At 44.1% G+C, this 13,501-nt stretch overlaps 1 protein-coding gene across 1 annotated transcript in view; it reads left to right on the top strand.

Moving 5' to 3' along the window:
• The window catches only part of ZNF207 (zinc finger protein 207), an 821,234-nt gene that overhangs the window by 38,046 nt on the left and 769,687 nt on the right, over positions 1–13,501 (top strand). The window contains exon 2 of the mRNA XM_044070823.1: positions 64–202. Coding sequence (XP_043926758.1) covers positions 64–202 — 139 coding nt within the window. The remainder of the gene's footprint in view (positions 1–63; positions 203–13,501) is intronic.

Genomic DNA, 13,501 nt, shown 5'->3' with positions numbered 1-13,501 from the left:
CTTGGATCGGACAGTGTCTCATTAACTCTGCTAAGTATGGTATTGATGTTTGTTGACTTCTAGGTGCACAAAGAAACAATAGATGCAGTACCAAATGCAATCCCTGGAAGGACGGACATTGAATTGGAGATCTATGGTATGGAAGGTATTCCAGAAAAAGATATGGAAGAGAAGAGACGGATACTTGAACAGAAGACCCAAGGTATTAGCTTGTTGTTCATATGAGTGGTAAAACATGGTTATGCTTGGGGATACTAAAATGAGTATTTTGTGGTCTGTTTGAATTTATTTAATTTTAAGCAGGGTAAGTTTGCTAGTCAAAATGTTACACATTTTCAGCTACTTTTTAGAAAGCAAATTGAAAGGCAACAGTTGAGATGGTAGTGGAATGTGCATGTGTTCATTTTTAGTTATTTTGCTATTAGAATGTAATATTGTGGTTAGTGTAGTCCAACAGGTATTACATTTTTGGTACAGATCCTGAGCTGTTGTTATTTCAGCCATTTATTTAAGGTTCTCCGTTAATATCAGTCTTGTTGCTTAAGCCTGTAGTATATGCTTTTGCCAGTTTTTTAATCATTTAATCTGCAGGCCAAAGTTGTTGAAGTGCAGCTGCTGTTTGGATCACTTCCACATGTTCTACCTACTTGACTCTGAAAGTTGATAAACTATGAACCAAATACTGGCTTGATAAATTATCAGTAGCAGCAGTAGGCACAAAAGCTTTTCACTTTGTTCAAAGGAATGTTTGCCCTCTGCAGTACTTCTGCATTCTTTAGCTTCATTTGGGTTCTGAACAATGGTAGTTTCTTGTTTGTTTTTTTTTTTCCCCAGTCAGCTGCAGTTTGATATTGTTACAGCCCTGAGATACGCAGCTTCATTTAAGGATGGTGTGACACACCATCTATTGCTTCAGTGGGTAACTTTTCACTTGTAACAAAATGTTTATTGTTGCACTTTTATTAGTAAATTGGTTTTGTCGAATGTTTGTAGTATACCAAGTAATTGGAGTATGAACTGTTGTAAAAATGCTGTTTCCTTAAAAAGTAAAAAAAGTAATATAATAGCTGAACCATTTACTAATCTGAATGCAAGGTTTATAGTTGTGACACTGCATATGACTGTTTGCTGGACGTGTATGTGGATAAATTGGTAATGCTGTAGTCTGTGCTTCAGCCAATAGTAATATATGCCCGATTACTGTTGCTTTTGCCAGAGATGGCTGAAAGATTTTAAAGGGGCCTGTCTCATGAGACATTCTCTGCCTCTGCTGGGCAGTCTTTACTGTGTCACGAGTTTACCTAGCCTTGCTGTTCTTCCCTGTGTATGTTCACAACCTTTCAGGCACTGCACAGAATCCTGCAGATGTAACAGTGTGTCAGAATGGTTTTATCTTAATGTGTGATTATGCTAATGAATCTTGTATTCTGTGTAGAATTAACCAGGATTTGCCAAAAAAAGGAAATGAGGCAAAAGGGCTCTCTTCCATGATGATGTGGGCAAGTATAGTAATTCAGAAATAGTTTGTCTCGTACGTAGGATGTTACCAGAATGGATTCTTATATTGTAGTGAGAATCTCTTGCCTAACATGTACAGTAACAACTTAAGTGCACAAAACTACAGGCACTGTTCAGAATAAGTTTACGTGAACAATCCAGAACCATAATTGGTCACGGCTGTATACAGCATGGCACAGTCATATGAAGCAGGCATGTTTGGGATGCTGAGTACATGTCTTGAGGGCACATGTTGCCTCCTAGTGCCACATGAACTTTATCTAGGCTTTTTATCTGCCTTTTAGAACTGACATTTTTGTGACAGTTGGATCATGAGAAGTTTCCACAACAATTTATGTAGTAGTAGATTCTTTTATAATTGCATTCTGAACACCACATCTATATCATCTCTCTCTCTCTCTCTCTCTCTGTGTGTTGTGTGTGTGTGTGTGTGTGTGTGTGTGTATGTATGTATATATATATGAATATTTTTAGTTTTTGAGTGATATTCCTTTGGTTTTAGTGTTTTTAAATGAGGGCTGTTTGTGCTTAAACATTGTAATGACAGTTTAGAAACCTTTTGTAACTCTAAATCAGGGAGAGATGGAAAACTTGGAATATAGGAAGGATGAAGGCTTTAGTCAGGCATGTACATACAGTGATTGCCCCAGTATACAACATTTCTGATACGTATCTTTGAAAATGTATTTGCTAAAGCTTCAACCTTTCAAAAGTATGAAAAACACAAAAAGAAGCTTTTTAAGGAGGCAAGCCCCTTGCACCCCACCATTGCCTTACTGTATATTAAGTTGTGGTTGTACAACTACTGAGAAGCAGCTTTTGAATCCGTCTGTGCACATGTAGAAACCATGCTGGCAAGTGTTGAGCGAGTTACAGATAGATGAAGTACAGTCAATCAAGAATGGGATAACCATGTACAATAGCAAGTAAAACTGCCGCATCAACAACAAAGCAAATTTAAATGCCACTGTCATGATTTCACATTTCCACATCCTACACACCTATAATATAGCAAGTGATTAATGGTGTTAATAATGCTGCTATAGCGATTGCTTTCCTTGCTTTTGTCATAGATTTTCAAGTTGTACGTGGTGGTGGTGCTGCGGTAGCGTTGTCGCCTCACAGTAAGACGCTGTCCGGTTCGATTCTCAGCTAGACTGTCTTCTGCGTGGAGACATGCGTGAATGGGCATACCTTCGTTTAAGGTTATACGTCAGGGCTGGTAACTTGGCACATAAAAATCAATTACCAATCATTAGCGGACTGGAGTTCCGCTGTGGCGACCCCTAACCGGGAAAAGCCGAAAGACACAACAACTAAAATTGATTTGATTGAAACTCCTTCCAAGTGGTGGACATTTAAAAGTTTTATATAGTCTGATAACTCGTACACTGATCCCACTGATCCCTAGACTGTTTTGCTGCCTCTACCTCCTTACAGAAGTGGATACCAGCTTAGGGCAATTGGTTAAAATATGGACCCAGTCAGTACTGATGTTGAGAATGCTTCTATAGTATGGATCAAGTGCTGTGTTGAGATCACAGAGATAATGTAAGCAGGATATGAAAAAATGCATTGTGTTGAAAGAGAACTGCTTTACTTATAGAGAAGGTGACTGAGAAAGCAGCAGCAGAAGGCTCCTTCTGTGAGAGGTGGTTTGCTTTATAACAATATTAGTTGATTGATCCTTGAAGGATCAGAGGATGTTAAGACTCTGTAGCTGAAAATGCAGTGATGGTGAACATCATCTCCAGCATACAAATTAGTGATGTTTCACCTTATTTTTTGCAAGCAACAAGTTATTTAATGTGTGAGACTCCACCACAGTACACCACCCAGCCCACAGCCTCTGAGGTAAAATGGCACTCTGTCATTAAAAATGCTATTAGATGAACATCTGTCATCTGGGTCCTTGTACATGTCACTACTTGGCCAAAGCTTACATCCTAGACCAAACTCCAGCTTCTCTTACTCTCAACCATGTACTTAATAGAACGAGGAATGTAAAATTGCTTCTTCCAAAGTGAATGAGGCAGTATATTTGCTAACGTTTTAGTAAGTTGGACATAAGAAGTGCGACAAGCCGGCTGTCACCCCCCCCCCCATTTGAAAATATTCAATAATGAGTTTAGTGTCCCTCTTACTTTTATAACCACCTGCCTCAAAGCTAAGTAGTCTCAGGTTTTGATAACTTTAAGAGGCATAGTAAATTTCAGACAGTCATACTGCAGAGATGTGTAAGTAAGCTATAAGAAGGTATAGTGCCTGTGTTCAGCAACTGAAGTTTATCTCACCTACCACCTTGCTGCTAGCTCATGTGTCTACTTAGGTTCATAGGTTCATACTAGACTATCTGCCCTAGGGCATTTATAAGCCTAGCCAGAATGTGTTTGGCTTTCGCCACCCATTTTAAATTAATTTTGCTATGCCCTTTTTTTGAGGTTAGTATACTGTGCCTCTGTCTAACAGTGACACAGAAGTCATACCCGGGGTAAACCTACGATCTCCCATCCACTCATCAAGATTCCTCTTGAAGAGAGTCAATGAGGGACTCTGCCTAACCTGTACTGGGATTTTATTCCAGAGTGAAGGGAGCCTCTGGGTTATGAATCTGTCCCTCCAGCATGTCCTATTTATTTCAGTGCTGAGGTTCAAGTCTCTCGAGCGTGTAGCTCGATAGGATTTGGATTTTCTGAGGTGCAGCATGTCCATTAATTCCGGGTTGGACATGGCTTTATACGTCAGGCACAGATCTCCTCTGAACAGGCGGTATGCCACTGAGTTGAGCTGGATTTTCTTTAACCGGGCAGCATATGGCATCTGTTTGAGCCCTTTGATCCTCTTGGTGAGGTACTTTTGGGGTCTTTCCAATTGCTGCAGGTGTCTGGTAAGGTACATCCCAAAAGGGGCATTGTGCTCAATTATGGGCCTGATGAGGGATGAGTAAAGAGGCACGATGACCTCCCCTGATCTAGATGTGAATCCCTTCATGATTAGGTGGGCTATATAAAATGTTTTTCTAACCACTTTGGCCACGTGGTTGTCAAATGAGAGATTGCTATCAACTTGGGTCCCCAGGTCCCTAATTACTTCTTCTGTACTTAATGGATTACCACCTATGTGGTAATTTGTGGGCACTGTTTTGCCAAAGGGATGACTGTACACTTTTGGCGTTTAGCTTGAGGCCATGGCTCTGGCACCAGTTGTCTGTTTCTATGAGGCCCTTTTGGAGGATGCTTGTGTCGGCTGGAGAGTCGATTATGGCCAGTTTGCAGTCATCTGCGAACTTGATCAGCCACAGTCCTTCCGTGTTGGCCTGTACCTCCGAGAAATATATACTGAACAAGAGAGGTCCCAGGACTGAGCCTTGTGGGACGCCACTTGTAACTGGTTTGGAGTCTGACATGGCTCCAGCAATTCTAGCCATGTGGGTTCTGTCCTTGAGCCAGTTTGCAACCCATCTAGTGACATGGGGGTTTATATTTAAGCTGGTGAGCTTATCTATAATGCCCGAGTGGGGTATTGTATTGAAGGCTTTTGCGAGGTCCAGGTAGGCTGTGTGGACCACCTTCCCCTCGTCAATGGCCTTGGCGACTGTTTCAAAGAAATCAACCAGGTTTAAGAGGCAGGATCTGCCCTTAACAAAGCCGAACTGGGTAGGATCCAGTGTCTGTAGGTCCCCAATATCTTTACTTATGAGGTCCATGATGATCCTTTCCATAGCTTTGCAGACCAAGCTAGTCAGGCTTATGGGGCGATAGTTTCCAGGATCCGTTGAGGCACCACCTTTGTGGAGTGGGACCACAGTTGCTGTACGCCGCCGTTAGTAACGTTGTTGTCTCCATTTTACTGTAAAAAAAAAAACGGAAAACCAAGCTTGTATCTAATCCTTCATAGGTAGGTACTAGGCTATTGGCCCTAGGGCCTATGCAAGCCTAGCCAAAAAGGTACCCTGGCTTTCGCCACCCAAGAAAATTATTTTCCTGTGCCCCTGTCAAGCAGAACCACAGAAGTGATCCCCGGGGTGAATTTCCTATTACCCATCCAATCCTCAAGATTTTTCTTGAAGAGTGTTAATGAGGAGCTCTGTTTGACATAGGTAGTCTGTTCCAGAGTATGGGAAGTCTCTGGGACAGGAATCTATCCCTCCAGGATGTTCTGTTTATTGTGGTGACAAGGTTTAGGTCCCTAGATCGTGTAGCTCAGAGGGATTGGGATTTATTTAAGTGGAGCATGTCCAACAGCTCTGGGTTTGACATAGCTTTGTATGTTAGGCAGAGATCGCCTCTGAGTAGGCGATGTGCGACTTGAGTAAAGCTGGAGTTTTTTGAGACTGTCTTCGTAAGGCATCCGTTTGAGGACAGTAATCCTCTGTGAGGTATTTTTGCGGCCTTTCCAGTTGTAGATGTCTTGTGAGGTACATACCAAAAGGGGCGTTGTACTCTATAATGGGTCTAATGAGTGATGAGTAGAGGGGAACAATGACCTCTTTTTCTGGATGAGAAACCTTTTGTGATGAGGTGTGCCACGTAGAAGAATTTCCTGACCACTGTGGCGATGTGATTATCAAAGGAGAGACTACTGTCCACCTGAATCCCAAGGTCTCTTATCAAACTTTCGGTGTTAAGTAGACTACCGCCTATGTGGTAGTTCATGGGTACAGAGTTTTTACCAAAGGGGATGACAATGCACTTTTTGGCATTGAGCTTGAGACCATGTCTTTGACACCAGGCGTCTGTCTCAGTAAGGCCCTTTTGTAGGATGTCCACATCGTTAGGAGTTTCGATTATGGCTCCTAGTTTGCAGTCATCTGCGAATTTAGTTAGCCAAAGACCTTCTGTGTTAGCCTGTACTTCAGAGAAGTAGATACCAAACAGGAGAGGACCCAGCACTGAACCCTGTGGTACTCCACTTGTCACTGGTCTGAAGTCTGATTTGGAGTCTGCTACTTTCACGGTGTGGGTTCTGTCAGTAAGCCATTTGGCAACCCATCTTGTGACATAGGGATTTATACCTAGTTTAGTGAGGTTTATCTAGAATTCCAGAGTGGGGGATGGTGTTGAATGCCTTGGCGAGATCTAGATAGGCTGTGTGAACCACCTTACCCTCATCTATGGCTTTGGTGACTACTTCAAAGAAGTCGGTCAGATTTAGGAGACATGATCTGCCTTTTACAAACCCAAACTGTGTGGGGTCCAGAGTTTGGAGACCTCCAATGTCTTTGTTTATGAGTTCCATGATGATATGTTCCATGGCCTTGCAGGCGAGGCTCGTCAGGCTAATGGGGCGGTAGTTCCCGGGGTCTGTTGTGGCCCCCCCCCCCGTTTGTGGAGTGGGATAACTGTCGCGGTGCGCCATTCAATGGGCACAAAGCCTGAGGTGAGGCTATGATTGAACATGGTACTTGGGTGGGGTGCCAGTTCATTCTGTAGTTCATGTAGAAGGCAGCCTGGGATGTTGTCAAGTCCCATGGATGCTGTGTTCTTGGCTTTGGGGAGTGAGGTTTTTACCTGTTTAGCCATGATTACAGGAACTTTGCATTCTTCCGGTATAAAGATGGGCCCTTTAGGAGGTGAGAGGGGGGGGGGTAAAGTTAGCACTGATCCTATCTGCCAGGATGTTGGCAATATCAGTTGGTTCTGTATATTTAGTGTCATTGTGCTGTAACTCAGAGCAGATGTGAGTGTTGCCATTGAGATTTTTGACATAGCTATAGAATGCTTTGTGGTTGTCTTTAGAATCCGTGGCAATTTTGTTTTCATAACTAGCTTTAGAGGATTTTATGAGGGATCTTAGCTTCTTACTGAGGCTGACCAGGGAGTTCCTCCAATCGTGGGATTTTACTCTTTTTTGCAACAGTTTCTTTCTTCTGTTGTAGAGTTTATGGCAGAAGACCACCAGATTGGCTTCCTTTTTTTTGGGAGGATAGCATCTTGATTCTGTTAGGGGTAGCACGATCCATGCACTCGTGTAAGTGCTTATAAAGTGTATTTGTGTAGGATTCAGCAGTCGTACCTCTGTCCATCTGCATGGGTGTCATGTAGTTTGCCACTTCTGTCTTAAGAAGCGTGAAGTTGGCTTTGGAGAAATATTTTATGGTTGTTTTCCTAATGGGGGGGGGGTGGGAGCAGGATGTGGATGTCTAGGGTGATTAGCTTGTGGTCGGATCTGACCAACGAGGAGCTGACCTCTGGTGTGGAACACCGGTCACCCATGTTGGTGATGACCAGGTCTAGGATATTGCTGCCCCTGCTGGGGGTGTGGATAAGTTGATCCAAGGCGTTGGAGTTGATTTCCAGAAAACGTTTAGCAAAAGAGTTGGTACATGAGTAGTTTTCCAGTTAATGGTAGGGTGGTTGAAATCACCCATTATTAGAGTGTTGGGTTGTACTTTAATATTTTTCAGTGTGTATCAAGAAGAGGAGTGGGAATCCTGGGGCATGGTGGGGGGGGTCTGTAGCAAACTACAATCTAGATTGCGGTTTTGCCCAGAGTTAGTTGAACTTGGATAATCTCGGATGCATTATGCTGAGCAACTAGCTTGGAGGTGTGGATATCCTTAATGAATATGGACACGCCTCCACCTTTAGTGTTTCGGTCCAGGTTTGGTGGCTGAAAGGTGTGGTATGAATTATAGCCTGGTAATACATGGGTGCTCTCTGGAGCTTTGAACCAGGTCTCTGTCACTGCACAGATGTCGGTGTTCTCCATTTTAAGGAGTGCCTCAAGTGAGTGCATTTTGAAGTTTTCTAGCATTGAGTAGCATTACCCTCAGATTTTGCTTGCTTGTACCCGTTAACGGTGGTGAATTTGTCATTTGAACCTTGCCTAAAAAAGGCACTATAGGGGTGGCAAGAACTTTTGCCAGTATCCAGAATCCCAAGGGTGACAGGTGCAGGCCATCTCTGGCAAAGCAGCGTGGTCTGTCGATCATGTCATCCCAGGCAGACGGATACTGGATTTCCTTAGAATGACACCAGAAGCTTAGCCAATTGTTAGTCAATCATTTTGTCCTTGTACTGTGGTGTCATTCTGGGTGATGGCAGGATGCTACTCAGGTCTAGGGTCATACCGGCCTGGGCTACAAGATTGGGGAGCTCCTCCATGTATCTCTTCATGTAGTCCAGGGAGGTACGTCTCAGGTCATTCACACCAACATGGACAATGACAAGAGTCATATTTGTACTTGTGGAGTGACCTGAGTGCGTGCGTTATTTGGCGGATCCTGGCAGGCAGCTGACAGTAACTTTTTCCTTGTTTAGCCTGGTGAGTGGAACATCAGTGTGCCTGACTATAGAGTCACCTATGACTAGAGTGTTGGGTACGTTATGCCTTATGGGCTGTAGTTGAGTGGCACACTGAGTGTGTGGGCTATGTGTCATTTCGGTTGTGTTGGGGGGGTGGAGGTTGCTTGCATTTCTGCTTTGGAGGTCTCTGTTTGGGCAGATTTGTACTGAGAGCCTCTGCGAATGTAGGTGTGTGATGTTCTTCATCCCACATTGCTGCAGTCCTAACACTTGGGTAGTCCGCTGTCCCAGTCGGCCCGAATACCAAAGTATAAGGCTGACGTCGGTCAAGGCGCATTTGTCTGACATCAGGACGTCAGGGTACAAATGCGCATGACTGACGTCATATCCCCAGTCTTTTTTGCCGCATGGTCCGATGCAGAAGCAGTATTGCGAGTGCAGGTTGGCGTTCTGAAATTTTCTGAAGTCGGAGTTTCAGACCGAATCAAAGTTGGCTAAGTACCCCGTTGGGGAATATTTTGGTTTTTTCTTGCCTCAGTATTTAACCGGATGTCAGAAAAAGTGAATAACTGTATTTCTTGTGGGAAACAGATACCTCATAGAGATTACCATACTTTGTGTATACCTTGCTTAGGGCCTGAGCACGACGTTGTTGGCTGTCGCTCTTGTGCTAGATTTAACAAACGCACTATTAAGAGAAGATTAGATTGTGCCAGGTTAGTTTTTGGGAAGCGTTGTAATTACAACATGCCGTCGGATGCTCCGACGCCCGCTTCATCTAAAAAGCGCAAAGACAAAGCAGCGAAGCCTAGGGTTGAAGAACCGTCTGTCCCGGACGTCGGTTCTTTAGTGGGCTCAGTGGAGCCGGTGGTTCTGCCAGAAGTTCCTTTGGATTCTCAGGGAGAGACTTTACTGTTGCAAGATGTGTCCTCTCAGGAGGTAGGCCAGGCTGAAGGGGCTTCTCAGGTAGCTGTTCTCCCCTCCCTTCCTAAAGTGGTTATGCCCTCCCTTTCTGTTTCCAAGGCTCCTTCTAGAAGCCGGCCAGGGTTAACTTCAGTGGGGTTCCTAGTTCTTCAGGGTCTCTGCCTAAGAAACATATGCTTAAAATGGCAGAAGATTTGATTACTATGATTAGAGGTTCTTTACCCCCCCCTGATAAGAGGCCTAGGGTGGAACCTGAGCTTGAGAGTTTTGAGCAGTGTTCGAGGCTTCTGAGTCTTTGGCTGAAGACTTGCAGGAGTATCCTCCTTATTCTGATTCTGATGTAGATGACTCTACACCTTTGGCTTCTCCTCCTGAGGATTTTTCTTTTCAGAGACTCTTCATTCCATGAGGGAGCATTTTAAATGGGAAGGTCAAGATTTCTCTGATTCTAGGAAAAGGCTTAGGGAATTTTGTTTCTTCCCAGCATAGGCCTTTAGCTATACCTCCTGTTCTGGATGTGGTAGAGGATGTTTTGCAGTGGCTTCCTGAACCCTGATTCTTTGCCTCCTGCCCCAGTTAAACCGGACAGGTATTATAGGGTACCTGAAGCTCATAAGTATCTTTTAAGAGTCCTAGGGCAGACCCAGAAGCTGTTTCTCAGGGCCCTAAAGGTGTTAAGGCTTCTGTTGTTAAAAATCCTGTTCCTTCTGATAAAGAGGCAAGGGCTTTGGATAGATGGGGTAAAAAGGTGTATACTACTTCCACTTTAGCCATGAGGGCTTTGAATTGCCAGTTTCACATGTTGAAATATCAAAATTATCTCCTTTCACAATTGAAGTCTAAGGTAGATGCTCTGGCGGAAGGTATTGAGTGTAAAGAGTTGCAGGATTTGGTTCATGTTTCTGAACAGGTGGGTAAGCATTCCTTGCAATGTGGTTTTGATGCTGTACAGGCCTCTTCGAGGGTGGCAGCCACTGGTTCTGTTCTTCGCAGGCACGCCTGGCTGAGGGATCAGAATTTAGCTGAACATGTAAAGACAAGGATTTTAGATGCTCCTTTACAATCTGATGTGTTATTTGGTGCGCCTGTGGAAGCAGTTTTAAAGAAAATGGAGGATAAGGCTAAGTCTATGCAGACTGTTAAAGATTTTTTTGCAGGTCCAGCCTCCAACGTTTAGTAGAAATTGGCCTACTAAGGGGTGGACTTATCCTTCTTATGATTCTCAGTCTAGGGGTAGATCTAGACGTGGTAGGGGCAGAGCTCAAGGTTCTTTTAGGCCTAGAACAGGCAGTTCGCCTGCCCAGTCTTCTGGTGAGGGCAGGGGTCAGTCCTTTCGTAAGCAGACCCAATGACTTGCCTTTTCAGCTGCCAGAGCCTTCTCGTCTGGCAGCACCTTTGGGAGGAAGGCTGGCACTTTTCAAAGAAAATTGGAGTGTTATTACCCAAGACAGATGGGTATTGGATATCGTTCACCACGGTTACAGGTTTTATTTCCATACCTTGCCTCCTTTCAAAGGCATGCCAGACATTCCTCCTATACAAAGAAAAGAGGCTCACAAGCAAATTTCTCTGTTGCTCCAGATAGGGGCCATTCAGCCGGTTCCTGTGCCAGAAAGGGGCCTAGGATTTTATTCTCGCCTGTTCCTAGTACCAAAAAAGGGGAACACGTGGAGACCAATTTTGGATTTGTCTATCCTCAACACTTATTTGGACATTCCCAAGTTCAAAATGTTGACGTTACAACAGCTTTTACCTCTGCTGGGCAAAGATCACTGGATGGTAACTTTAGATCTCAAGGAGGCTTACCTTCATGTGCCTATCAGACTCAGTTGCAGGAAGTATCTGCGTTTCCGAGCTGGAAATTCACATTATCAGTTCTCTGCATTGCCCTTTGGCTTATCTACTGCCCAGAGTATTCACAAAAGTTCTGGCTCCAGTTGTGGCTTTTTCAGGCTGAAAGGAATACAAATCTATCCTTACTTGGGCGGTTGCCTGATTCTGGCTCAAGAAAAGGACGAGCTTCTTCAGCATCTGGAATATGTGATAGCAGTGCTAAGATGCCTAGGGTATTCTGTGAACGAAATAAAGTCCAGTCTAGTACCCTCTCAAGACATGTGCTTTCTGGGTGTGAGACTGAATACAGCAGCCCAGATGGCCTTTTTAACCCCGGACAAACAAAAGAGTCTATCCCTTTACTTCCATCAACTATCTCATCAGTCCGTGCTGACTGCAAGGACAGTCCTTCAAGCATTAGGGTTCATGGCATCTTGTATTCTAGTACTTCCCAATGCCAAACTGCATATGAGGAAGCTACAATGGTATCTCAAAAATGTATGGACGCAGCACTGCCAGGATCTGGACACTGTCATTCAAATAATACCTTGCATTCAAAAGGAATTTTTGTGGTGGGCTCAGGAATGTCACCTAAACAAGGGACTCTCTGTGACCCGGCCAGAGGCGAGTCAAATTCTGATGACAGATGCCTGAGACATAGCTTGGGGAGCTCATCTGAATGGAAAGTGGATACAAGACAAGTGGCCTGCCAGACTACAGCATCTACATATCAACATGAAGGAGATGTTAGCAGTCCAGTTTGCATTGATGGCTTTCAAGGAGTTACTTCTCCCAGGGCAGGTGTTGATTCTAACAGACAACACAACTGTCATGTGGTATATCAACAAGCAAGGGGGAACACATTCTTATCCTCTATGCAGGCAAGCAATGATTTTGTGGGAGACTGCGCTCAGCTTGCAGCTTACTCTTCAGGCAAGGTTTCTGCCAGGAGCACAGAACTCCTTAGCAGATGTGTTAAGCAGGCAAATCATGGATCCCCACGAGTGGAAACTGGATCTTCATGTATTTCGACAATTGACAGTGTCATGGGGAACTCCAGACATAGATCTGTTCGCTTCTCCACTAAACCACCAGCTGCCAAAGTTTTGCACGAAAAGGTTTCATCACACAGCTTGGAAAGTGGATGCTCTTTCGTTCAGTTGGGAAAATCTTCATGTGTATGCCTTTCCACCTCTGCCTCTCCTCCCAAAGGTACTCCTAAAGGTCAGACAAGACAAGCCAAGGATGATTTTGATAGCTCCAGATTGGCCTCGGCAACACTGGTACCCGTTACTGAGGAATCTGGTCAGGAAGCCTCCATGGCCTTTGCCTTTAATTCCACACTTTTTGTCTCAGAGGGACGGTCATCTACTCAATGTCAAGCTTCACTCTCTTCATCTAACAGCCTGGCATATTCTGTTTTGAACCACAGCAGGTCTCAGCTTCCTCAACAAGTTTTGAATGTGATTATGGAAGCCAGAAGGCCTAGTTACACGTAAGGTGTATGCAGAAAAATGGAAGAGATTTTTATTTTGGAGTGCAGCAAAGGATTTGGATGTTTCAGAGCCTAATTTGAGTGTGGCTCTTCAATATCTTACTGAGTTATTGGACAAAGGTTTGTCTTTCTCCTCCATTAAGATTCATGCTGCAGCAATTTCAGTTCACTATGATTGTGACCCACCATTATTTTCTCATCCTTTGTTCAAGCAATTTCTTAGAGGGGCAAAGAATATAAGACCCCCACGTAGAGCTCCTACTCCTGCTTGGGACCTCAATTTTGTGTTGGAGAAACTTACTCTACAACCTTTTGAGCCTGCGGCTACTGCTGAATTGAAATACTTGTCATGGAAGACTGCTTTTTTGTTGGCCATTACTTCTGCAAGAAGGGTTTCTGAATTGCAGGCCCTTATGGCGGTTGAGCCTTTTTTGATTTTCCATAAGGATAGGGTATCATTACGTACTAATCCTTCCTTTATGCC

This window comes from Protopterus annectens, chromosome 4.part1, assembly GCF_019279795.1.
Source record: "Protopterus annectens isolate FY-2018-M chromosome 4.part1, PAN1.0, whole genome shotgun sequence".
Classification (NCBI taxonomy): Eukaryota; Metazoa; Chordata; order Ceratodontiformes; family Protopteridae; genus Protopterus; species Protopterus annectens.
Note: the sequence above shows the minus strand (reverse complement) of the source record. Positions and strands in the feature narration are given on the sequence as shown.